This window comes from Mixophyes fleayi, chromosome 9 (assembly GCF_038048845.1).
Source record: "Mixophyes fleayi isolate aMixFle1 chromosome 9, aMixFle1.hap1, whole genome shotgun sequence".
In the NCBI taxonomy this organism is placed as follows: Eukaryota; Metazoa; Chordata; class Amphibia; order Anura; family Limnodynastidae; genus Mixophyes; species Mixophyes fleayi.
The window spans coordinates 94,010,709-94,038,439 of NC_134410.1; the positions used below are offsets into that span (position 1 = coordinate 94,010,709).

The 27,731-nt window shown below is 39.8% G+C and overlaps 1 protein-coding gene and 2 non-coding genes across 5 annotated transcripts; all 3 read right to left on the bottom strand.

Moving 5' to 3' along the window:
• Positions 1 to 1,048: 1,048 nt before the first annotated feature.
• Positions 1,049 to 12,695, bottom strand: DKC1 (dyskerin pseudouridine synthase 1). Of its 3 annotated transcripts, XM_075184695.1 has the most exons (21): positions 12,606 to 12,691; positions 12,373 to 12,419; positions 11,170 to 11,256; positions 10,457 to 10,548; positions 9,732 to 9,916; positions 9,397 to 9,461; positions 8,920 to 9,046; positions 8,407 to 8,537; positions 8,044 to 8,187; positions 7,839 to 7,959; positions 7,417 to 7,535; positions 7,108 to 7,211; positions 6,940 to 6,988; positions 6,650 to 6,718; positions 6,122 to 6,163; positions 5,737 to 5,805; positions 3,763 to 3,807; positions 3,148 to 3,216; positions 2,344 to 2,388; positions 2,040 to 2,153; positions 1,049 to 1,365 (listed from the first exon to the last, which is right to left on the bottom strand). In XM_075184695.1, exons 1-21 carry the CDS (start codon positions 12,619 to 12,621, stop codon positions 1,315 to 1,317), a joined length of 1,791 nt encoding a protein of 596 aa, XP_075040796.1. In that variant the 5' UTR covers positions 12,622 to 12,691; the 3' UTR covers positions 1,049 to 1,314. The 3 variants fall into 3 exon arrangements, with proteins under 3 accessions (XP_075040796.1, XP_075040795.1, XP_075040797.1); XM_075184694.1 differs by lacking the exon at positions 6,122 to 6,163 and having other exon boundaries at positions 12,606 to 12,693; XM_075184696.1 differs by lacking the exons at positions 1,049 to 1,365; positions 2,040 to 2,153; positions 2,344 to 2,388; ... (4 more) ...; positions 6,650 to 6,718; positions 6,940 to 6,988 and having other exon boundaries at positions 7,104 to 7,211; positions 12,606 to 12,695.
• Positions 7,290 to 7,364, bottom strand: LOC142102639 (small nucleolar RNA SNORD83). Its single transcript, XR_012679295.1, has one exon. It is a non-coding gene; the product is annotated as a small nucleolar RNA SNORD83 (small nucleolar RNA).
• LOC142102640 (small nucleolar RNA SNORD83) lies at positions 8,630 to 8,702 on the bottom strand. Its single transcript, XR_012679296.1, has one exon. It is a non-coding gene; the product is annotated as a small nucleolar RNA SNORD83 (small nucleolar RNA).
• Positions 12,696 to 27,731: the final 15,036 nt, after the last annotated feature.

Below are 27,731 nucleotides of genomic sequence, written 5' to 3' on the forward strand. Positions count from 1 at the left end.
CACTAAAGCAAAAACTGCCTTAATTACAAGACAGGAAAAGACACAGGGGAAGCCACACCAGGGTGTTCCTTTTCCCATCTACTCAGCTGAATGAAGTTAAACATAAGATCTGTTAAAAAACGCACACACGGGGAGGTGTGTGACAATCTTGATTTCTAGCCATACAAAATCAACGAGACAAAAAATCCCGTGTTAGACATGTGCACATTATGATTTATAATTACTGAATCCTTCACCGTGATTCAATTACCTTATTTACCATAATTATATCATTGGATGTCACCCATCAATTTGCTGCCCTATACCCCAATTTGTCTAGCTCCTAATGTAGCTTAGACATTTTAGAAAGCAAAGTGGCAGAGGCACCAAGCAAAACCTTCAATAATAGCACCATACCGAAGTGTTTAGATTTAAGTCATCTACACAATCTACAAAGGAAGATGATGGATTTGCAGAGGAACAGGGGTTTGCACTGGCTGATGGGAGTTAATTATGTCAATCAGTCTAAAAACAAAGAGCACCAAGTCTACCTAATTTAAATTTTGTTCTGTACAGTTATATTGAGATGATACCGTACAGTTCAAAGTGTTCCTAGCCTGGGGCTGATCTAGTGGAAATTGTGCCTCATGTACTTTTAATGACGTTTTCTTGTCATGTACAATGTAAAGTTTTGTTTAATAAAAAGGAGATTGAGAGAGGCTGGACTCTGACATATTAGAAATATTGTAGGTTACACAGCGATGTGGAATGTTCTCATTAAGGGCAAGAAAACATTTAGTGGTATATAGACCCAAACACTGGGATTAAAATAAGTTAAATGAGCATAACACTGCTTTTAACTATCTCTGGATTGCTGTATCAATATGAAGGGGCTTGCAATGAATCCCTTTATTGTAGCTGCTGCATCAGACTATCCTATTATAGATATCATGTGTGCCAATAGAGCTTTTCTTCATATTATACTTATTTGTGCATAGCCAAACACACGCAAGCAGTAATACTGGAGAATAGAACATGAAAGCCCAGTCACCAAAAACAATACTGTTTATATAGTTTATTGAAAAAAATAGATTACATTGATTCAAAGTTGTGGTTTCCAAAAAAGGTATCCCAGGAATAGTCCAGTACTTCAAATGAAGGTTAATCTAAGACAATGAGAACAATGAAGTGGCTTTCTGACCTTTGTCAATGCTACCACGTCAATGGTATAAAAAAAAAATAAAAGGGTTCTGTACAATCCTTAAAACAGGATAACTATTTATTCAAGACCTTCCCAACAGAGTGCCAGGTCACATTCCACCACTGTACTTGTTTCTAATCAGAAGGCTCTCTGTGTTTCTTTTTTTTCTTCATGCTTTTTGTCAACTAATATTAAAGGAAAAATAGAATACAAGTTAATGGAGGAGACTTGTAAAGAAGTAAAAAAATAACATTGTTTACGTTAAGCACAAAGCTTTCATACTGCCATTAAGGTGCACCAGCAACATCACATTAACTGACACTAAGGGGCAGACTCAAATCAGAGTGATGTGCAAATGATGTCCAGCTGCATGCAATTCCGGTCAATACATTAAAGAAATGTCCGGTCTGTACAGTGCCTTGGAGTGACTGCATGGAGGTACCCCGCACTTAGTTGTATCTGCCATAAGATTAAGTACACTAGAAATTCAGTACCAACAAAGGGTCATATACTGCCATGGTAGTGGGAGGGGTATACTACATTGTATATACATATAGGTAGGGCCAGTCAAGCACAAGTAGTTTTGCCTCCCCCATTCCACTCTAGGTTAAATGCTAGATTTGGGGGTGGTTGTCACATGTGAATGCTGTCATTCACCGTAGTAGCATTTCTACTATTGATGTCCAAAATTATCAACTAAGAAGATCTAAACTTTAAATTGTAAAGCATTCTCACTGGGAAAGTCCAAAACTAAGAAGCCTTACTCATTTTCTATGGCCTCAAACCACACTTTGAAATGGCTCATCTTAAGTTTGGAGCTGTGTATGGCACCAGTTTGCACAAAAGTTAGTGTACAAACCTTTGGAGATTCTTCTGTCAATGATTGGTCGCCTGTGCCTTCCTCCTGGTGTTTCTTCTTTTTCTTTATTTTAAGTGAGACCCCTTCACTGTCACCATCACTCTCTATGTTTCTCTGAGGGAGGAAAACGATAAAAAGGTGAGTTTTTTGGGGGAGGGGGTAGAAAATAAGACACCCCCAACACACACTGCACATAACATTTCAAGACAAGGCCCAAGGCAGTTCCCTTTTATGCAATGTGTAGCATATACTGTTCTCAACTCTTCACAGAAATAACAGTCATAAAATTTATGGAGCGCTTTACCTTAGTTGCTTCTTTAGCTGGAGTGTCACCACTCTCGTGCTTCTTCTAAGAGGAAATAAGAAAAAAGTTTAAATGAAAATTATCTACCTTCAAACATAATAACTACCGTTCAGCAGGATCAAATTTGTTTTCTACACTTAATGATCAGATTTCCCCCCAGCAAAACATTGAATTAAAATTGAGCAGCTGCGATATGAAAACAGAGCATCAAGAAATGTGTTGGAGAAATACCACCACTAAGGGTCCACAACACCAAGTCAAATTTACTACTGGCTCAAAAATTTAATTTCAAATATACACACATTTCTTTTTTTATGCATCACGAGACAATTGTCAATTATGAAATCCGGGATCAATTCTGTTCGGGAATTTAGTTACTCTTTATTGGCGCTCCTTGTAATCTGTCATGCATGATGGGAGTGATCTTATGTTACTGATACAGAAATGTGAAGATGAATCTTACCACTCTTCAAACCATTTCATACACAGAACATAACATTGCTCACTTCCTTCCTATAGAACCACTCAGAACTATGCAGCCTCTTCAATAATGCTGCAGCTGTAACATATATTACCTCTGTACATGCAGCCTAGTGTATGTAGCATTACAATAATCAAAACTGACCTGCTTCAGAGATATACAGCTTCTTACATAACGCTGCAGCTGTTACATGTTGCCAGTCTGAGCCAACAGCCTAATCCAATGATGCCAACAGGTTGCACTGCAGCCTTCACCTGTGCCCTCCCCCCAGCTAGTCCATGCTTTATTGACAGATTTGTTTGTTATTGCTTATAACAAGTTACCTTTTTCTTTTTGCTGGAGGACTTTGGAGTCGCCACATCACTGTTTTCTGTGTCGCTTGCATGTTGTCTCTAAAATAGAAAAAAAAAAAAGTTAAGTTACACAACAGACATATACCCCAATGGGTAGTGTTGGCTGTACTTTGACAGAGGAGACACATTGAACCCCTGATAAGGAGTAGCCAGTTTATATTGCAGGGTGACTCCCCCATGATACCATGAGTGGGCAAGAGGGGGATAACTTCCTGCTTGCTATAACATGGGTATATGGCAGAAAAGCTGCATACCATAGGAAAGCCAAGTTATATAACAGACGTAAATATATTCCAGTGGGTAGCACTGGCTGTACCTTGATATAGCAACATTTTGAATGTCTGCAAAGAGTTGCCAATTTATAGTGCAGGGTGGCTACCCCATGATATTATTGGGCCAAAGAGGGATAGCTTATTTTAAGTTTAACATTCACTGTAGCTTCCACTCTTTGGTAAGAATGAAGCTAACCTGAAATGTTCTCTGCATTGTGTGAGGGATAAGGCCATGGCAGTTCCCTTCTATGCAATGTTCAGCAAATCCTATTCAAATGAAACAGATTACAAATTCTCAATATTTTATATTTACCATAACAGCGACTTCTGCGGAGTCACCACTCTCCTGCTGCTTCTTCTGAAAAAAGAAATTAGATTTACAGTAAGAATACTACTGTTCTTTCAGAATGAAAATTTACCATTCGTTCAACATGTAATGCTAAGTCTGCACATATAAATTACAATGCCACCTGATAAATGCTTATTAAACAGGTATCTGAACATTATGGGGAAAAAACCCCACTAGTTAGTAATTTAGTTTACTTATTTAATGCCACTCTACAATCTTTCATACACTGTGGGAGTGGCCTTACCAGTATTCAAATGTCTTAATTTCACACCAAAATATTTCATAAATCAAATATTTTATAACTAGCCAGCAGACGAGAAGAAAGTTCAGTCTTAGCAATACCTTCTACCTATTGACCCTGAGGTAGAGTGGATGTAATTTCTCTATATCTGTGTATATGCAATTGTAAAAAGTAATTTGCTGGTTTGGCATGTGAGCCATATAGTGCCAATTTGCTTGTACTACATGTAGTTCTCATTTGGATAGTTATCTGGCATAGTACCTCAGTTTATATAGTGCAAACAAATTCTATAGCGCTTTCCAATTGGATGGAAACTAAAAATTACTAGGTAAAGCAGACAGAGGTAAGGTGGCCCTGTCTGCAGGCTTACAATGTATGGGACAATGAGTTTGATAGATGAGGTTAAGTGCTACATATTGCATATTGGTCTAGCCAGATTGCAAAGGTAAAAAGTGCTTAGTGAGTTATATAACCCAGTCTCACAGCAATGCTGATCGAAGGGTTCTTGTCTTGTGTGAACTGTGTAAAGGGAGATAAGGCAACCTAGAGAGGTGGTTGAGGATTATTATTTTGCCTGAAGAGGTGGGCACTTGAAGACTAAAAGTAAAGTCGTATTGTGCAAGGGCAGAAATTCCACAAATTAACTGCATCCCAAAAAAAGATGTTGCCTGCCTATAGATTCAGATTCTAGTTATCATTTATTTAGTACATTCTACAAAATTACAGCTACAATCTGATTGGTTGCTATAAGCAACATCTCCACTTTTTCAAACCTGCAACTTGATAAATTTACCCCTAAGAGTGGATCAGGAAAGGAAGAACGATTTGAAAAGGAAAACCAATCTAGCTGCTGCGTGCAAAATAGATAGTAAGGTTGAGTGATTCGGAGAAGATCAGCAAGAAGGGAATTGCATTAGTCAATGCGGGAGATGACATTGAATTAAAGTTTTTGCAGTGTTGTTCGATGTGCATATTTTAGAATCTTTTAAACATATGCAACATGATTTAAAAATTGTTAATGTGGGGGAACAAAGGATAGTTCTGAGTCAAGGATCACACACAGGCAGCAAGCTTGCGTGGTGCGATTTATAGTCAGGCTATCAACAGAAATAGCGATATCAGGTAAGTCACTTCTGTTGATGGGTGGAAATATTAACTTATTGAAAGTTTTGAGTTGGGAGAGGACATTCAAGATGAAATGTCAGAAAGACAGTCAGTAACAAGAGCCAACACTAATGGTGAGAGAAGATATACGTTTGGGTATCAGCCATATAGAGAGGATACTGAACACCAAATGAGTTATTGGTTTTCCATGACAATCGGTGAGCAGTTTCTGGAGTGTTGAGAACAAAAGCCGGACTGAAAAGGATCCAACATGTTGCAAGGAAAAAGCGTGCGAGGCTGCAGGCAATTTCAAATTTTTGGACAACTTTGAAACTTGTTATTCCTACGTATCTACAATACATCCCTGGATGTCATTTCTTTGTATTTGGTCTTAGCCTGTGTATGTGCAACTGGAAGCAATTCACCTATTTTGTATGCAATCTACATTGTGCCAATTCTCTTGCAATACATATGGTTTATTATCTGGCACAGTACCTCAATTGTGTATGTTGTTGTAATGCAATTAGTGTCCACTTTAAAGCAATGTTCCATGTCCTAACTTGTTCTTTTTTCATTGTAATACATCTACTTACTTTTTTCTTTTTGCTGGAGGTTTTTGGAGTCGCCACATCACTGTTTTCTGTGTCACTCACATGTTGTCTCTGTACAAATAGAAAATCAAAGTTACATAACAGACGTAAATATCTAGCTGTACCTTGATATAGTAACATTTTGAATGTCTGATAAGCAGTAGCCAGTTTATACTGCAGGGTGGCTACCCTGTGATACAATATTGGCCAAGAGGGCGATTGCTTATTTTAAGTGAAACATTCACTGTAGCTACCACTCTTTGGTAGAAATGAAGACATCCCCCACAATGCACAGAACCTTTCAGGTTAAGGCCCATGGCAGTTCTCTTGTGTGCAATGTGTTAAAGTCCTATACAAATGGACCAGATTACAAGTTCTCAATATTTACCTTAACACCGGCTTCTGCAGTGTCACCACTCTCCTGCTTCTTCTGAAGAGAAAAAACAAAAAAAAGACCCCCAAACAATAATTGTGAATTTAGTTTATTTAATGGCACACCGCAATCTTTCATACATGGTGGAAGTGGTCTTACCTTCTGTTCCTCTGATATGCAATTTAATATCTATTAATGTAATAACACACCAAACTATTTCATAAACTATTTTATAACTAGCCTGCAAACAAGAAAGCAAACTACACTGTCTTATCAATACCTTCTGCCCATTGACCCCTCTGGCGCTGGAGGTACAATGAATGTAATTTCTCCTCCAGTGTCAGAGGGGTATCTGTGTGTATATGCAATTGTAAAAGGTAATTTGCTTTTACTACATGTAGTTCTCATTTGGATAACTATCTGGCACAGTACCTATTATGTAAACATGTTTGATGCAATGCTTTAAGTGTTTAGTGTAAAGTGATGTCCTCCCTTCTTAGTTATTTTTTATTCTAATACATTTAGTTCCAAACCCGTCCTTACTTTTTTCTTTTTGCTGGAGGCTATTGGAGTCTCCACATCACTATTTTCTGTGTCGCTCACATGTTTTCTCTGTAAATTAGAAAAAAAAAAAAGTTAAGTTACACAACAGACATATACCCCAATGGGTAGTGTTGGCTGTACCTTGACAGAGGAGACACATTGAACCCCTGATAAGGAGTAGCCAGTTTATATTGCAGGGTGACTCCCCCATGATACCATGAGTGGGCAAGAGGGGGATAACTTCCTGCTTGCTATAACATGGGTATATGGAGGGGAAAAAAGCTGCATACCTTTGCTGGAGTTTTCACCACTGTAGGAGTCACAGGTATCTGTGATGCACTGAAATAAAAATGTACAATGGCTTGAGAAAATGAGAAGCAACCAACTCTCCGCAAAAAGGTACATTGCAGAGATGGGTGTAAAGATTACCCGATCGCAGAGTTTAATAAGCCATTTACCTATAATCAACATATCCTTGGCTCCAGCTCTCTGGGGTACTCTCATTGGGTTTCCCATGCTTGTCAAGTAATCCTTTCTGAATCATCATCTTCTTCTGACTGGCCTAAGAAACAACAATTCTGTTAGATATACAAATTCACAAGCATAAACTTCCTGTATGCATTATTCAGCCACAAGTGAGAGCCATCAGCTATAGGGTGATAGATGGAAGTCATCATTACTCAAAGTTCACAAAATCAGATTCACATCATATGGCTCAACAGGCTTATACAGTACATGCTGGAAACTGTTCCTGTTTGTAACTTTACCTTTGGACCAAGGCCCCACTTGCGTGGATAAGTGTCCCTCTCCATAATAACACGCTTAATCTTTGCCACAATACCATGGTCACATGTAGATATCACAGCTGTAGTCATAAGGGCAGTAGCTGCAGGTAAAGGATTTAAAAAAAATTATAGGAAAAACAGTTTCTTCACATGTGCACCTTATACTTTTATCAATGTGATCAGACAGTTTCTGTCATCTTAAGCACTAAACCAGAATTCCTGACCCAACACCTATTTGCAAAGGTAGCTGCAGAACACAGCAACCAATGCTAGTAGGCGGTTGTTTCCCTGAATTCTTAAGACAAGAACGCAGAAATGGAAGCCTGAAGGCTCAGAGAATGGATAAACTTTGTCATCACATCACATTGATGATTCAAGTTAAGCTAGGAAGAAAAGTTACTTACCTATGCAGATTGCTTCACCTTTGGTTGTTATCACCACAATATCCTGGTTAATTTCAATACCATCTTCATACCTCAGAAGGCCAGGCAGCATAATCTTTGCCCCATAACATATAGCATTAACCTGTGGGGAGGAAAAGTAAACTTTCACGAGACAAAAACAGGAAGCATTCTTTTTATATGCTCAATGCTACTGTGTAATACTTACAGCACTGTCCTTCATGACCAGTCTTTTATGAGATACCAGAAGCTTTTCCAACGGAAAGATAACTCTACGAAGGTAATTTTCATCCTTATTATTATCATATTGCCATTGAGCATCCAATACATCATGCATCGTGACAAGATTATCCTATAATAAAAAAATAAAAAAAAAAAAAAAAAAAAAAATATATCAATATGCTGCCAGGAAAGATTGGCCAACTGAAACTGTCACCTCCAAGCCAAGACAAAAACTTGTCTGAAAGCCTGTGAGTTTGTTAATGTCCCAAAGCTAATTACCAGCCACAGGGAGAGAGGCCTTTGACTGAACTCAACGCTTTTGGGTGGGCATTTTGAATGAAATTGTTACCTTCTCTCCCAGGACACCTGAACGAACCCTGCGCAGCTCCTGCATCTGCCCACCAACCCCAAGCAGCAGACCAAGGTGAACACAAAGAGTGCGGATGTATGTACCAGCTTCACAGCTCACCCAAAATATACCTATGGGAGAGGGAAGCAAAAAACAAAAATCTCATACATATTCTAGCTTTGTTATGTAGGACTAAAGTAATGTTTTACCAATTCACACTCGGAGCCATCAGTAATTGGGTGATAGATATTAGTCAGCATTACATAGTTCATGAAAGTTCATTCACATCATATGGCTCATAAAGCAGTTTCTCTTTGTTTAAGTAAAGTGGTTTAGTTCCAACTAACAAATTACAGGGCTTTAAAAGTGGGCTGCACAGAATAAGTTCATGTATAGGCCCATCTAAAGGTTTTTGCCCCTTTAAGCAATTAGGATACAGTCCTGTCCCCTCTTAATGAATCAGTGGTGTACTTTGACAGAAGCTAGTCCAAATGACCAACCCAGGATACTCACCCAGTCTACGCTCTGGATCATATTCTATGAGTTTGCTCTCATAGATTGTTCTTACACGCAACTGTCTCTTCACAGCAGCTATCAGAGGAGGCCTCTGAAAAAGCGCACCTGTGAGAGTCTCTAGAGCCTGTAGGACAAGAGGAAGAAAAATGTTAATAAAAATTTACACAAGTTATATTTAAATCAATATACACAAAACCCTCCAGCTTGATCAGTCAAGTATGCCTCATCTTAACCATAAGCCAAACCTCCTGCTCTTAAACACTGAGTGTAAGCAACACTGCAAAACACAGGATCACCAGCCCAGCATAGAGAGCACACCAGATTCCAAACATGGAAACTAGTGCTTCAGAGACAGCTATAGGATCAGAGAATGGATAAACTGTGTCATCATGTACACTGGGGGTTCAGATGTATTGAAAAGCTGAGGATAGAGGAAACAAAAATAAAGATCAGTAAATAACTAGCACATTTTACCCGTGAAAGTTGCAGTTCATTCTCCAGTGCATTGTGAAGTCTTACAATTCCAACATACTCTTTACCTAAAAAACAAAACAAAAAATTCAAAGTTGTAGAATGAGAATGTTTGTCAAGTTGCTAAGAGATTGCTCCTAACACGTGCTTAATCTCATACCCTCCAATTAATAGTGCTGCAAATAAAAAAAACTAAGAAATAAAAAACACAAACAGGAGCAACTAGGCGTACTAGTGCCTTTTCCAACTGAAGTCGTGTCGCTAAATATCTCCAGCTCACAAGGGGATATTTTAAAACAATATCCATTAATTTAGTAGTAAGTTACAAGATCACTCACCTGCACTCTGCTGTGATTTCACAAGTCGTGTAGCACGGTCAATGCATACTATCAAACAACCTGTAACTTTTGGATCCAATGTTCCACTGTGACCAGTTTTCTCCACCCTCAAAATGCGGCGAATCCATGCTACCACCTCATGTGAGGAAGGGTTAGCCGGTTTATCCAGATTAATGAATCCTGTTCTGAAGAGATAAAAAGTCAAGAATACATAAAACAGATTAGATTCCAACACGAGAGAAGACTGGATTTGTGGACTAGAATTGACCTGTTGCAGTCAAAACCTTGCTCTTAAAGGATCAACAAATCTAAAATATAAAGTCTCTACAAGTTTGTTTTTCCCATCAAGGTGATATTAAATGCATTGTTTGGATATAGTAGCATTCACATGTCACTTGACAGTAATATGACAATTGTTTGGCAAGGTGATCAGCATAGAAGGGCATTTCAAATACTCTCCCCTTTCCTCCAGATTTACAACAGATCCTTCTGAGCCCAGAGTGTCAACAGGCATGTGTCCAAAGACACCCTATTTCACAGGTGCCACAGTGATCCATTCAGATGACATGTAAATGTCTATTATTGTCTCTGTACATTTAAAGCTCAGGCAATTGTAGTTCCAGCGCATTCTTGGGAAATACTCCCACTAGACTGTGCGCTCCTCTAAACAGCACTTTAACATATTAATCCCACAAACCAGGTATCCCAGATACCTCGATACTTACTTAACATATTCAGTGATGTCTCTCTTCAAGGGATTGGAACCAGATGGAATGGGGGTGTAGTGTGCTGTCCGAACATTTAGTTTATCAAAGTTCTAAGAAAGAAAGGCAGGTAAGAGTTGACCCACACATTGTACCAAAGAACCATGACAATTTGCTTAAAAAGAATGTGCAATAGATCATGTAAAGAAAAACTGATATATAAAAAGAAAACCACAATACTAACTTCAACAGCTTAATATCTAGAAAGGTCAAGGATATACAAATACTGCCCCCTCACTCATATTGTAATGATCAAGAAAAACCTAGATCAGCAGTGGTTTTAGATCCACTAAGAACTTTATAGATCTGAAGCAGTTCCTGTGTTTTAGAAGTAGTTTGCTCTGTCCCAATAACACAATCCCAGTGTTAGTAATCCTATGAAGTACCCAGGGAAAAGGTGGGCAGCATCAGCCCCCTGGGCCAATCCCATAATGGGCTACCTTGGGCTGGGTCATCTGCATTTTTTTTTTTACCTTAAAAATATTCCCAATAAGCTACTGAGTTGAGTCTTCCCCCCCCCCCCCCGTGCTAAAATTTGCCAGCCCTTCTCTGGAAGTACCCCATTTTAGGATTACACTAAATGTAGCCAGTAAACAAATTAGTGGTTATGTTTGCAAAACAGATCCCTTAGACAAAAGGGTCAAGATACAAATATATTTACAATACATACTAACCTTGAGCAGCAGAGGCCACTGAGACGTATTCAACTGAGTAACTTTGGATTCTGGTTGAATGAGAAAGCTTCCTTCATGCTGAATATCCTGCAAAGAATAGCAGAGTCAGAGTTTGATAGTGATAAACCAAAACACAAGACTGTGGCAACACAGTGTTAACCACTGAAATAAAGAGCTAATTTGCGCTAATCACCAACACAGGGTAACCCAGAAAGGGAAACAATGGAAGACTCAGTGGTTAGCATTTCTGCCTCACAGCACTAGGGTCACGAGTTTGATTCCCAACCAGTGCCTTATCTGTGTGAGGTTTATATGTTTTCCCTGTGTTTGCGTGGGTTTTACTATGTGCACCGGTTTCCTACAACACTACAAAAACATACTTGTAGGTTAATTGTCTGCTAACAAGATTAATCCATCTGTCTATATGTTAGGGACAGTACATTATGTTAATATGGGGCAGGGACTCATGTGAGTGACAAATTCTCTGTATAGCACTGCAGAATTGGTGGTGCTATAAATGATTAAGGATGATGAAGGCCTGGCAAATTATGTTCCAATACTGTATGTACAGTTTGTCTAAAAGAGCAGTGGGGAAGAGATCAAGTTACAAGGATGGCTGGCATGAGCACGTTCTAACACATGCTACATTTTAGAATCTTACTTTCACTAAGGAAACCACATTTCTTTACAGTAGACAATTCAGGGCCAGAAAAAAATGGCTCCAGCAGTGTGGCACTTAAAATACTTGCATGAAAACATCACAAGGCTACCTAGGCATTTATAATTTTTAATCCAAGGACCAGATCCCCACTACAGTATACACTGAAAAAAACATTTGTCAGAATTACACAAAAAAAAGCCAGTGTTAAAAGGTGGCTTTCCCTATTATGCCAAAAAGGGGTATATGTTGCAAAAAGAAAGTTAAGCTAAAATGGATACAATGAACACAAAAGTGCAGATTAAATATCATATGTAAAGTTAAAACAAAATATCTAAATCCAATTTATGCACATAAACGGTATATGAAAGCCTGGTGTCCGCATTTACATAGCTAATCTATTGCATAGACAAACATTTGAAAAATGCCCCTTATCCTGCGCAACATTACGAAAAATGAAAGTTCAAAAGAGCCAATAAAAAGTTACCGTACAGTGCATACACCAAAAAAAAAAAAAAAAACAAATATGAAAGAAATACACTCACTGCAATCTCCCCGAGTGTTTGAATCCGCGACTTCTTTTTCTTAGAGCCTAGATTTAATGATGAGAACGATTAAGACACTACATATTGCGCGCTAGAATGAGACAGGGTCACTCACGTAGATTGTTAGTGAATAAAAGTTACACAAATAAAAACCGTGCTGCAAACACTGCCGCACAGGGCAAAAAATGACTATAAACTTTTTTGCACGAGCTGAAAAGCAGCAGTGCCCTTACCCTCTCCCTCCGCCATATTTCCACCCTCGCTTTCTCCACGCGGCGACTGAGACAGAAATGCTCGAGAAGCAGCAGGATATACCACGTGGGAGGACTCATGTCTGAAGCCAGCCTCTTCCGTCTCTTAAATCTACACTTGTATCCTCTTCCGACAATTCTAAGCGCCATGTTGTTGTGGCCTCGTGGAAATGCTTTATGGGCTGATCTTCGAAAATGTGGAGGAATATCGCAGACATTTTCACACAGTAAAACGCACGTAAAAATGTCTCATCCACTAAATAGAGCTGCACAACAGGAACGTTTTTCAAATGTAAAAGTAGAGAATGCGTAAAAGATTTTTTTTTTTAAAGTATAGTTGGGACACCGAGAAGCAGATGACCACAATACAGATTATGGGGTCCCAAACCACCGGTTACGCATCTCTGGCTTACCATACTCATTTTTTTTTTTTTTAAATAGTAATTGTCATATCTGACAGGACTTAAGTCACAATTGCTGGGACTGTTGTGAGGTATGTCTCGATCACCACGTTCTGCACTGCAAAGCTACGGTGGTTTTAGGAGACTAGGTTTGTGAGCCTAGGGGCACGGCCGGTGATAGCCTCCATGGCGCCCTAGGCATTTTTACAAAATCGGCGCCCCAGCCCCCCCCCCCCCCCCAACAATCGGCGCCCTCCTCCCTCCGTCTTTCCTTACCTCACCACCGCCGCCTCTCTGCTCCGTCTCCTCCCCTCCACTCACTGAGTGGAGGGGAGGAGACGGAGCAGAGAGGCGGCGGTGGTGAGCAATAGCCTCTTCCCCCGTACATCTGAATGTTGTGCGGCGGCCGTGACAGGTATGGTCAGCGGTCGCCGCACAGTTTTAAAGTACTTTTAATTCTGGCGCCCTCCAGAGCCCGGCGCCCTAGGCAAGTGCCTAACCTTGTCTAATGGGAGCGCCGGGCCTGCCTAGGGGGCATATTTAACAAATAATGATAGTGCACTATCCTGCACTTATCATTAAAAAAACGTCCCTCTGTGTCCCTCGCATATTTAAGAAGGGTGCATCACAGCAGATATCATGGATCTGCTGCTTTGCATTCCTTTTCGTTTGTGGGAGCAGTCACCATTCTACAGTATGGTGACTGCTCCCAGCCGCAATCTAACAAGTTCCGAAAAAAACATTTTTTTCGGAAACTTGTCATGTTAATGTATGCCAGCCGTACATTATCATAATGGAAAGTTTTCAGTGCTGCTCCGAAGAGCAGAGCTGGACAGCACATGTGTGGAGGGATCACATGATCCCTCCCTGTCACTCACTGCTCGCTCTGCAACTATAGTTGAAGAGACAGAGCGGAGATGTCTGTGCGTATGTGCAGTTCTTCGAACTGCACATGCGCAATTCCACTGTGAAGACAAATGACCTGGAGGACATCACGTTCCGAAGACGCAGGGTAAGTGTGATTTTTTTTTTATCACAGAAACAGCAGTTTATTGGAACTGCTGTTTCTGTGTTCTGTTTTTAATACATTTGAGAAATAGTTCAATCCTTATCCATGCGATAAGGATTGATAACTATTTTTCATTTTTGACAAGCATTGATAAATGTGCCCCTAGGGCCTGATTCATTAAGGATCTTAACTTGAGAAACTTCTTATTTAAGTCTCCTGGACAAATCCATGTTACAATGCAAGGGGTGCAAATTAGTTTTCTGTTTTGCACATAAGTTAAATACTGACTGTTTTTGAATGTAGCACACAAATATCAACTTTAGATTTCAGTGTACAAATAAGCTATCAAGTATTCGTGTGGTACATGAAAAAACAGTATTTCACTTATGTGCAAAACAGAATACTCATTTGCACCCCTTGCATTGTAACATGGTTTTGTCCAGGAGACTGAAATAAGAAGTTTCTCAAGTTAAGATCCTTAATAAATCAGGCCCCTAGTTCTTTAAAAGCACTAGGCACAGGCGATATGGCATGATGATACAGCCACGTTTCCAGCACTACATGACAACGTGACGTCCCCTATTTGGATGGCCCGATTCCAAAACTTAAAATATTGGGAGGTATTCATTTATGATAGGATGTACTAAAAAGAATGACAGTTCCAGTCTGCAAGAAGGAATGCCAATTGACTTGTTTTTATATTGTCCTGGCCTAGAGCTGGATTAAGGCTCTGGGGTAACCCCTATGATGTCACATGGTTATCATTTTAGACAAGTACACAGGCAATACTGTGTGCACTACTGTTATGTGCACACAGTTCTGCCTTCACGAGCAGTACACAGTGAAGCGAGACATACCTGCCAACTGTACTAAGCGAAACAGTCACCCAAATTTGGGACTGCCCCACCAGATTCAGGACAGTTGGCAGACTGTCCTGCTCTCTCCTACCTGTTCTTGTCTGTTAAAGTAATTCTATCATTTTAAAATAAGCATTGCCCAATCAATTGAATGTGTGTCCAAAGCTCAAAGTGATTTATTTTTAACAGATGTAAATAGTCAACAATTCAATACATTATTATATCATGATAAAGTACAGTACAGCACAGCCAATACCAAAAGATAAGTACATACCAATGCAATCGCTTGCGCTCGCTTGCGCACCCACGGGACCCGATGGACAATATTCTGTATAGAATATTGTGTCAGAGTTGACTGAGGCCCCAGTGAGATGCAGCTAATATATATACAGTCAGTGTTTCATTGTGAACAATAGAGATGACGTAGATTGTTTCTATAGGTCCAGACGTTGGGTGGGTCCAGGCCAGACAGGTAATAGGTTGATTCAATCTAAGGAATCCAAAGGTGGGGGTCTTCTCTCCAGGGGGTCTGCTCCTTTTCATAGCCAGTATCATACAAAGGTTTTACTCTCTAATATCAATAGCTAAAGTATGCAATGTGCGATCTCTTCGCCGACTGCACCGGACAGCTGCTGATGATTAGGGCTTCAATATGATATCAGGCATGACACCTTTCCTATTACCTAAACCTTTAATAACATTACAATGTACATATAATCAATATATATATATATATATATCTATATATATCTATATATATAGATATATATATAGACTAATAATAAACCGAATACTATCTGCTCCTGAATTACAGTGTAACAGAACCAATATGAAATTATATAAATAACTGTTGTAATGCGAGTGTGTGCGTACGCATTTTACCGTGCGAAAGCACCACGTCACGTAACACGTGGCGTACGCTTCGCAATACGCACGGCAAACCAATATTGAACCAATATACTTTCGTTCATCCAATTATACGACTTTGACAGTCCACCCTTTGATAGTACAATAAACTATCACCTTAAAGGTGTTATAAGCAGGATCTCAGTACCACGTTTCATTGTTATGTAATACAAATCCCCCTTGGTGTATGTCCACGCTGTTTGTAGATCTAAACAAGTTATCATAAGAGAGAGTCTTAATCCTCTAAACGACTTCTTCTTTTACTATAAACCGTACACTTCTGGAGCTTGGAGATAACCTTTTGTATGCCCTTCAAGGGTGCAATAAAACACTTAATACATTATTTGGAAAGGTACATGGTACAGTAGAACGTGTATCAGCTATACAGAATTCTCTACTACAGTTCTTCAAGTTTAACAGGTTCTTCTGTCCAACGCATGTCTTTAAGCTCAGAATACATTTAAACACTTCATGTTCATCAATAGCATCATCCTCTGTCTATCAATAATGTCATATGCAATCTCCTTCAGCTTGCGTTAATATACACACATCTAATAATGTCACCAGTTCTTTTCATCAACACTTGTGGGCGGGCTATTGTCTGTTCGTTCTTCCCAGTCTCCCAATACTCAGATTTAACAGTGATCGGCTTGTAAAGCATTGGGAGACTTCAGACTAAGGGACCTAGGTGTCCTACTTTTTCCCCTAGTGACCTCCCACCCATAGTTCGGGTACCTCAAGAATATTTAGTGGAAAGAGAACTAATCCTACTTGATATAATCACTGAGGCACGTGTGAGCACGCCCAGCCCTTTGTTTGGTCTAAAACCTTACCCTCCCAAGAATGATAATCATTCTCAAGGATGCCTGCTCAAGTCCGAATATTACTGGACTGGCATCGCTGGGTGTGTCTCTTTTCTAACCATGGGGTAGCCGTACTTACGGACGTAATGCTACTCAGACAATAGCCCCTTGCACTTTCTCCAAGCTCCAAGGTTTTCAAATTTTCCTTTACCCCTGAATTGAATAGAGTAATTGGCCGGACTGATTATGCTACTAACTTCTTCCTCCCCAATACCTCCTTATCATTACCCGAACCAGTCTCTGTCACCTGCTAATAATCAAAAGAATTAACCGTCCTGAGAAGAGAGTGAAATGAGAGAACACAAAAGAGGAAAAACTACAACTTCATGCTGGACAACAGTCTTAGCCTTTGGCTCAGGTGCTACTAACTGCATTCGAGGCCTTCCAGTACAGACTCATGAGTGCCCTTGGACCCTTCTCTGAGTGTTGGCCCCTCTACAGTGGGTGGAATGGGCACCAGTGTGTCTCTGCTACCCTTGAAGCCGTGATGCTGGTAGCCTACACCTGGTACCTGTCTGTCAAATAACCTAAGCTTAAGAAATTTCTGCTCCACAACTTACTCTCCCGATCCAACATCCTGACAGTTAGTGTGACTTTTCAGGAAACAGTGTTTTGGACGCTCTTTGTTGCTGTCTCACTATTTACCTTCTCTCAAGATCTAACCTAGCCTCCCAGTTACAATCTCATCTCACGAGGGGTCAAGAACATTTCAAAAACTAACAGGTTAGGAGTCTGCCCAGGAGTGATCTTTTGGTAGCGGGAAAGGACTAGTGGCCGAAGCTATCAGTCACTTCAGTCAAGTTCCAACTCTTAATCTATTCAATTCGTTCTACCGAGTACCACTACTTTATGTTCACACTGGTTTATGGCTAACAAAGTATGTGATTTGTTACCACTACTCATACATTATACCTCTATTATCAATAACATGAATACCCCTATCATCTATTATAACTCTAGGACTATCACATTGAATAACAAAAGTTTTGAGTATGACACAGTAATACATTAGACACATTTCAATACACCTTTATCCAGACATATTTCATTGGTACACCAGTGTATACTTGAGGATCCTGCATGGTGGTAATTGGATGACGTGTATTTGTTTTACCTGGAGGAAAACCCATCAGCAGGAGGGATATGGGATGGCTCTATTGGTCTACCTTGTCCCTCTCTCCAGAGTCCACCAGACTCCTCACCACATCTCTTCACCTTCCAGACAGTTTATCCCTCAGGTAACACAAATCTTCCTATATTAACCAATATGTGTATGCGTGCATGTGTGTGTGTGTGTGTTCACATTTTAAAACTTAAAACAATACAACAAAAAACAAAACAAAACATAGATTTGTTAACTGTCACATAAAACCCTGCTGTCTATTTGACAGCTTTGTTCGCCCTGGTGTGACAGCCATGTATGGTCGTGTGTGTAAGTGTGGACTTTACTAGCAGCTACTTCAGTTGGTAACTGTGTCACTGTATAAAGTCCTCTATGTAGTGTCCTAATCATGTGCTGGTATTGCTATAAAACGATTTCTCAGTCACCTCAACAACGCCCCCTTGACTAGAAAAATGCTGAAGACCAATGTATATCAATCGATTTTCCCTCTGCCAACTCACATGTCATTCTCAGTACCTCACATTCAGCTACTTGACTAAGTGGGAAAGGCAAAGGGGTCTATTTCTATAACACTTTCTTCAAATATAACAGTATCCAGTACATGCCTGTCTAACAGTAAAAAAATATAAAACATGAAAATTCTACATTTTCTAGGGTTTCACATTATGTCGTATCTTGTAGTAAAAATCCTACTCCAATGTTCTATACAGAGATGCATATCTGTATGCCTAACCTCTAGCATTCTTCTGTCCTCCTGTCCTCCCCACCCTTTGTGCATCCATATAAAGGCACATTTTTGTACAGGAGGCACGAACCAAACCAAAAAAACAAAACAGATATGCAATCTATAAAACATGAATCGTATTTCCACAACAGAACCTTTCTGCTTAAAATCAGCAGTTTCTATACACATGAAAACAAAACCCCTGACTGTTTCTGTAACTCATGTCAATCTAGTGTGTGTATCTCTGAATTTGTCTTATGTAAAAAAATAAAAATATGTTTTAGCCCCATTGTTGAGACTGTGTCTGATTTTATCTCTACCAGAGCAGAGAGAGAGAGAGAGGGAGGGAGAGATGGAGAGAGGGAGAGGGAGAGAGAGAAAGGGAGAGAGAGAGAGGGAGAGAGAGAGAGAGGGAGAGGGATGGAGAGAGAGAGGGAGAGAAAGAGAGAGAGGGAGGGAGAGAGATAGAGAGGGAGAGAGAGAGAGACTAGCGTTTGTGTAAAAAAATGAGAAATAGGAAAGCAATGAATGATGGGAATATAAAGATTTGAATACAAATATACATGTAGAAAGGGAGATTTTTTTACAACAAAATGACAGCTGGATTGGACTCTGACTCTATGGGGAAGTGATTGTATTCATTCCACTGCTCCCCTTAGCTATTTGCTAACTATGACCCCTCCCCATACTTAACTAGGGGGTCTTAACAGTGCAATCCAGCGTCGTCCGTCATTTGTTCATTAAGAACTCGGTATCTCATTGACTACATACCTTTTCAACGGACTTTCCTAACTTATAATAGAGAAATGTAAAAATTAACTGTTGATGACTCATCTGAGATACCTACGATATTTTGGAGCAAAGTATGTATATACTTCATTGTTGGATAATGATTCTCAGCCAAACAAATTATCATGAGACACTGCAGCCTAAAACAAGGAGTGTTCCATTTGTCTATTGTTAATTAGTCTTTCAAGAGTAATTCTTCTATTTCTCTATCTCACCCCTTTTTAAACACTTGTCTATACTTCTTTTGTCTGCCTTTATCTGTGAAGAAAAGACAAGATAGTTATCTTTAAACAACAAACAAGCCAAGCATTCTCATTCTTTACCATCGGCCAGCGATTAGGAAAACAAGCATTTGACAACATAAAACAAACAAAATCAACAAAGATTACTTTTTAAACTCAGTTTCTTCCTAAAAGTACACACTAATACTTACCATAGATTAAACACCCCCTGGTTGTAGGACTGCAATGTCTGACCTGAACTCTAGAGTTAGTTATAGTTCTCCCCCAAAGTATTAGTTGTTACAGAGTGTGCAATCAATTGTAGGGGAACCTCTGAGAGAAGTGTACGCTTCTTTTGTGGATGTCTATGTGATTTCCACCCCAGGTATCCGTTCTTCTCTCTACACAGTTCCTACTCATGTGTCCCTTCTTACGGCAGTAGAAACACGTCCCTGTCATGTCTGCACACTGTTTTGCTAGGTGTCCTATTTTATTGCATTGAAAACACTTCCTCAATTCATGTTGTTTCTCTTCCTTTTTACAATCTCTTGCGAAATGGCTTTCTTCGTTACACTTAAAACACCTGATTTTTCTATGTTTCTTATTATGTGGGTTGTATGCTGGTGGTCGGGTGTGCAGACCCTCTAGTGCTGGGATACTTACCATCATTACCCTATCACTTAGTGTCTCTTTCTGTTCATTTATACTTTTATCATGTCCTATACCTGACTCCCTGAGAGCACTTACAGTGATTCCTCTCCAGTTTGGTAATGAAGTTTGCACCCTTCTTTTCAAGTTTTCCCTGAGTCCATCCTTTAGAACTTTAACAGCAACCTCTCTGTAGGGTACACTATCTTTTATGTCTGGTACCCCAGTATATTTGCCCATTGCTATCAGAGCTCTGCAAAAATAGTCTGTTGTATTTTCACTATCTTTTTTGCTGGATAGTAAAAATTTTACTCCAGTCCACTATCACTGGGAAATATATGGCCAACCGTGAGATTATTTGTCTAATATTGTCCTGATTATCATCCTCGGTTAAGGATTCATCCTCCTCCAACATACAATCCTTAATGAACTTTTGTATATCAGTATTGAGAGGAAGACGGGTCTTCAATAATACTCGCCAATCGTTATTAGTTGGCTCATACATATTACCATAATATCTAATAAACTTCTGACATTTGGTCAAATCTTTCCTAGGATCAGGGAAATCAGACAAAATTGAAAATGTTTCAGACCTAGTGCATGGATCATGCTTTGCTACATGTTTTAAGGGAACATCACTATTCCTGTCCGCTTTCCCATTGGGAACTGTTGTAGTGCAGACAGGAGGTAAGTCTACCAAATGACTATGTTCTGAACTAGTTGCTGAAATTGCTGCTGCAGTACAATGGATGTCTCCCCCTGTGTTAACCTTTTCATTATTCTCACCACTTTCAGCCGCTGCCCCTGCTGGTGGGACCGTCCCTCTTCTTTGTCCTGAAACATTACTTTTAACATTACTTAAAACAACATACAAGTTACCAGTTACAGTTTTTACATTTTTGGTATTGGCTGTACTTCCCGCCCCGACCGAATTTTGTCGGGGGCGTGTTTGCGCTCAGTTCGCCACGTTTAGCAACGCACACTTCCGGAATGCTTGTTTCCGGTATGCTTACTTCCGCTGAACACGCGTTTTTCGCTACATTGACTTCCGCTGTGCGTTCGCTGCTCTGCCACGTGTTACCTTCCATTTGCCACGATGTTAAACAATGATTATGTGCATTTCTCACTTTCGTTGACTTAATCAACCGTACTTTATCTTTTACGTCAAGTAATTATACTATGCACATATACTATCAAGACGATTGTTTAACCACATGGCAAATCTACCGGAAGTTAGCGTACGCACAGCAGGAAATACACATACGCTCAGCAATGCAATACACTTTAAAACGTAAAACAACAATAAAAAGAAACATTTTTCTTTCTTGTCCCTAGATTCCAATTAGCGTTCCTTCAGTCTATGCAACAACGGACATTCGGTTTCGCAAAACACAGTGAACCACAGGTCTTAAACGCATTACGTTCTTTCCTGCTTATGCGACGCATCCGTCAATCCACCCTTTGTTGAGGAACCGAATATCGTAAGCGTTGCATACCTGCCGATAACGTAACTCACCTTCGAGCCCCCAAATTATTAAAGTAATTCTATTGTTTTAAAATAAGCATTGCTCAATCAATTGTATGTGTGTCCAAAGCACATGGTGGTTTATTTTAGCAGATGTAAATAGTCAACAATTCAATACGTTAACATATTATAATACAGTACAGTACAGCACAGCCAATACCAAAAGTTACATACATACATACCGCTGCAATCGCTGCGCTTCCATGGGTCCCAATGGAACAGTGTATCTGTTAGATTACTGTGGTCAGAGTAGACTGAGAGCCAAAGGAAGCGCAGCTATATTATATACAGTACAGTGTTACACTTGAACAATAGAGATGACGTAGATTGTTTCTATAGGTCCAGGCACAGGGTGGCTTCAGGGTAAACAGTTCATAGGCTGATTCAGTCTAAGGAATCCAAAGGAGGGGGTCGTCTCTCCAGGGGGTCTGCTCCTTTCATAGCCAGCATCATACAAAGGATTATTCCCTAATATCAATAACTAAAGTATGCAATGTGCGATCTCTTCGCCGACTGCACCGGACAGCTGCTGATGATTAGGGTATCAATATGATATCAGGCATGACACCTTTCCTATAACCTAAACCTTTAATAACACTACAATGTACATATAATCACTATATATATATATATATATATATATATATATATATATAGACTAATAATAAACCAAATACTATCTGCTCCTGAATTACAGTGTAACAGAACCAATATGAAATTATATAAATAACTAAATGTTGTAATGCGAGTGTGTGCGTGCGTATTTTACCATGCGAACGCACCACGCCACGTAACACGTGGCGTACGGATCGCATTTGCATGGCTAAACAATATTAAACCAATATACTTTCGTTCATCCAATTATATGACTTCAACAGTTTTCAGCGAGAGCTTGCTGATTATACCTCGCCTGCACCTGAGCATGAGAGATAGAATCTCCATAGCGGGGCTCACTGAGAAGTGCTGAAAAAAGCATATAGCGTACAATCTGCACCGTGCAAAGAATTAAATGGCCGTTTAAAAGATGCAGTGCAAAATGTCAGTGTGACACACAGGTGGAAAGTGGAGATGGTTCAGACCACTACCATTACGAATTTAAATCTTGCACCGCTGCTGCTGACGTAAATGCACAAATGTTTAAGCAGCAGTTAAAAGTATGCATGGACTAATACATTGCACAGCAATGACAATACAGCAAAATGGCATCACCACTTCATTATGCAGCTTACTTATGTTTCATTAAGAATTTTAAATTTTAATGTGCTATAGAGTAACCTTTCAGATGAATCACATCAACATTTCTGGGGGTAACCAGTAACAGACCATTAACTGCTAGGCAAATCCAGAGAGGTCTGTGCTGAATTTCACACATGTTTATTGTTTGTGTTGCATTGTTTTGTGGGGCTTATGGTGTCAGCATCATGTGATTGCACAGGATGTAACAAGTAGTAGGATTACACAAAATCTTTTGCAGAGTAGTATACATAACAGTGTAGAAATTGAGAGAGCCAGATTGAAGAGAAGATAGCAATGTTCGTTTATGAGACATTAGAGAGCAGGCAGTTCTAGTGCAGTGTGTATCTAAAGGTAAAAATTAAGCAGGAAAGCTAGCTTCTTCTGGGTTTATATTGTTACTGACTGTCAATATGTCTCCAGAGGCTGCAATTCTACCTCCTGCAATGCCTCCCAGACACCTCACTTTGATTGTTTTGCTCTGTGGGTTCCTGGCACTGTCGTTAGACGTAGTGGCCCTTGTTAGCCCTTCTTGGGTGACCTCCAAGCATTTCTCTCTATCCCTGTGGGAGATATGCAACCAACAAAGAGACGCATGGTACTGCACATCTGCACTGCACAGTGGTAAGTAAGAGATGAGTCAAGGGTTGGGTAAAAAAATTGAACAATATTGATATACATGAAATTGCTGGAGCAACTAGATACTAAATGAATAGCAAATTGAACTAATGTAGGTGAGATAATTGAAGAATCGTGTCAGATATTGTCTGCTGGAATTTCATATATTTAAATTAGAGAAAAAAAGTTATTTTTAAGTTTTTGTGCATATAGATAGCTGCTTGTATGAGGTTATACAGGGTGTTTATTGAAACAAATATCTGAAAGCAGTTGATGACAAGAAACTAATGCTGTGTTACTAAGTGGATAATATTATGGGAATAGTACAGTAATGTTAGGTTAACAGAAATATGTAAACTATTTTATTACTATTGTCATAGAGCTGTTTATAGTATAAACTAGTCCTTATATCAGAAATCAAGATCTGACTGCATGTAATCTTGATTTCTGTCTACAACATTTCTGTCTATGACTGTAACAGATTGTTACAGTCATAAGACAAATATGTGTATTATTTGGAGTGACTTCTGTGACACTTGTCAGAACATGTGTGACACACAGAACATGTGTGATATTAGATAGCATGATACAACATTTGATGGAAATACATGTATTTACCTAATATTAACAAATTGAACATGACTTAAATTTAAATTAGTTTAGAGTTTATTGTCAAACTATACACTTCAGCATTCTCTTTCTAAATAATGACATACACCATGACCATCTATTTATCACAAAAATGTTAAAAAAAATACAGTGAGAAGCTTATTGAAACCTTAGGGTGTAGTGCAACGAGTGGGGTTGCTAAGGAAACTGGCTACTGAAACTGGACCAACAATGGCTACTGAAACTGGACCAGCGCTCTGTGTAAAAGTGTCCTGTATAATGGGGAAACTTGTGCAATAACTAAATGTCACCAGATGAATTTCAGGGGTCCTTGTGAACTGATGAACTGTATTGCTGACAATTATCATACTAGGTACCCAGCTTACTGCCAGGGAGTATTGATACCGGGGTACCCACAGGCTATTTGCCCAAGCTAAATGGGATATCAGCTGCAGGATTAATCCTTCACTGCAGAGGCTCCTTCACGGATGCTGCTGGCAAAGCTGCTGTCACACTTCACTGCCACCACACTTTCATCAGGCACAGAGATCCACAAGACCCACATGGATTCAGGATGAAGGAAAATTTCACTTTAGCCTCCGATTCTTCAGACAGTTGGTGCAAAAGGAGCCGTAATCGCTCATCAATCCTGACAACCAACTTCACGATTCTCTCTCTGGTCTCCACAAAGCTGTTCACCCAGCCTTTGGTTCCTATCCTTCAGGGAGGTGTTTTCCTCTTTTACCTACCCAATCTTTTCTCCTGTGGCTGGATGGTGACTCCCTATCTAAGATATTCTAACTATGACATTTTCTATTTTTCTGATTGAAGCTGGGAAAATTGAACAGTTTCTTGCCCTGAGGAATCTAGTAATATAGATCATTTGGGGAAACAAGATTTTATAATGCAGAATGTGTATATTTTAATATGACTTTAGGAGTGAAGGACTGAAACCAGACATAGATGTATTCTTTCAGTGGGATGTCTCTTGCTTTTTCCAGGCACATTTTATGTTAGAAAAGTCCCTTAGAAACCGGAGCCTTTCTCTCACAGTTTAGTGTGAATCAAATGTAAGCTGTAGCATTGATTGTATCTTTACTCTCTGTCAATATTGGATTTTGTGAAGTTTTGAGCACAGTCTATTTCAGGTGAAAATTTTAGAACAGCCATTATACATTAGTGCATTGTCAAATCTAAATCAGATTGTTCACCTGTAAGTGCAGTTTATCAGTTATGAGCTCATCAGCTGGAGAGAATTAAATACACTGCATGGTTTGAGTGTAAAAATAATCTCTGCCTTATTAGTTACAAGTTCCTATGTATATAGCAAAAATCACGTATTACATTAAACTACGCCCCAAAAGGTGTTTTGTTTTTTTTTTAAACTTTTTATTTATAACAGCAGGTAGACATAAAGCAGAACCATACATAACATTGACATTAATCGTGTATCAAGAATATAAAATGCACCGAGTTGGAGAAAAAAAAGAGATAAACGAAAAGGACATATATTACATAGATGTAACTATCACAATGTGGTGCATTCCAAACGGTAGCTGAGAATGAAAAACCTAAAGGACAAATAAAACAAAAGTAGAGATTTTTCCCGTACCAGAGATAGACTATGTAAGGTTGGGAGTAAATATCAAGTAGGGTAATCTGCTGGGTATTTTTTGAATTATTTTGTTAGGGGAAAGAAGAGAAGGGAGCTGGGGACAGGGGGAAGGGCATTCCAAGCTGGGGGTACGTCTCCGTTCGTGACCTTTACACACCGGGGATGGTCTTGAGGAATGAGGGGAGTGAAAGAAAAAGAAGGGCAGGGGGAGAGAGCATATAAGACTTATAAGAGGCCTGGCATAGTACTATTATTGAAACTATACCAAGGGCCCCACACTTTGTGGAATGCGGGAACTGTGTCATGGAGAAGACTTGTTATATATTCCATGGAAGCAGTGTGCCAGGTTCGATTTATAACAGCCTCCCTAGAGGGTTGTGTAGCTTTCTTCCAATCACTAGCTATCTGTAGCTTAGCTGCATTATATATGTGTCGAACAAGTTTATCCGATGGCTTCGAGATCCCTTTCAAAGGTTTATACAGTAACACCGACAGCGGGTTTTTAGGCATTTTGATTGAGGTAACCTGTTGAACCAGTAACAAAACCTCATCCCAAAATCTGGACACAAGCGGGCAATCCCACCAAATGTGGAGGAAAGAACTCACATATCCACAGTTACGCCAACATAGGTCTGAGGCGTGGGGGAAGATAGAGTGTAGTCTCGCAGGAACCATGTACCACCTAGTATATATCTTGTATGTATTTTCACAAATAGCTGTGTTAATGGAAGACTTTGAAATCTTTTGTCGAATGAGCGACCACCCCTCCTCGTCCAGAGTTACTCCCAGATTCTGTTCACATGCTCACTCAAATGGTTCCTTGAGAGGGGATGAGGAGGACACGAGCGAACTGTACAGGATTGATATGTAGCCACGGCGACCTGGGCAATAAATACAATGCCTCTCAAAGGGTGTTGGTAAGCGTAGCTTGGACAATTGCGTCTGGGCCTGGATAAAACTTTTTACTTGTAGGTAGTGAAAATACAGATTGCTTGGAAGGGAGTGTCTCTCATTCAGGTCTGTAAAGGTCAGATGAAAACGATCTAGTCCCACTTTCCTCCAAGGGTAAGCAAATGCCTCAATACAGCCTTGTGGGAAACAAGGGTGTCTCCACAGCTGAGTGAGTGGTGAGGGATAGGGGGCCAGTGTATATTGTTTATTCAGTTTGTCCCAAATCTTCAGCGTGAAACGGATGGAGGGGGTAACAGAGGCTGAGGCTGGTTTGATATTCCCAGGGATCCAGGGTAAAAAACGCACACCTATATCTGGGGACAGCAATTCTTCGATATCTACCCATTTTTTGAGTCCTGCAGGTGAAAGCCAAGAAATGAGATGCGTCAGTTGTGTGGCCTTATAATACTTGTCAAATAAGGGAAGGCCCAGGCCCCCGTTATACTTAGATTTGGCTAAACAGAGCCTGCTACGTCTGGGTCTCCCGTCCCGCCACACAAACTTGCCACAGATGGATCGAATAGATCTCAGGAAAGAATCTGGTACTTTAACCGGGAGGGTTTGAAATAAGTATAGCAACCTAGGTAAGATGTTCATTTTAATAGTATTGATTCTCCCGAACCATGAAATGTGAAGAGAGCCACGCCCCAAAAGGTTTTAACCACTCATGTTCCCTTCACACAGATGTTAGTATATTCTCTCATTATCCACACTAGAACTCCCCAGGGGGTGGGGGATTCTGGCTTATCTCCTGTCTGGTATGTCCAAGGTTATAAGCATAGCCTTGCAAATAATGAATTACTCCTACAAAACAGGTGCATCTAATTGTATTTAAGCTATAACAGAACAAAATGGCTATAAGGCAACAAGATGGCGTCAGCTTAGCAAAATCACATTTCTCATTTCCCATCTTTTATTCATTATTTGCCCTAACACTACCTATCAGAGATCACATTCTTGCTGTAGGCTTTTAATGGGTACTTATACGCATACACCCTTCTAACAGAACATATGAA

Excerpts from the sequence above, each read along its gene's own strand:
- DKC1 (XM_075184695.1), bottom strand. Across the intron at positions 6,989-7,107 it reads CAAGGATATGTTGATTATAG|TGCATCACAGATACCTGTGA; the intron begins GTAAATGGCTTA and ends TTTTTATTTCAG. Across the intron at positions 6,164-6,649 it reads CCTCCAGCAAAAAGAAAAAA|AAGAAGCAGGAGAGTGGTGA; the intron begins GTAAGGACGGGT and ends TTTTCTCTTCAG.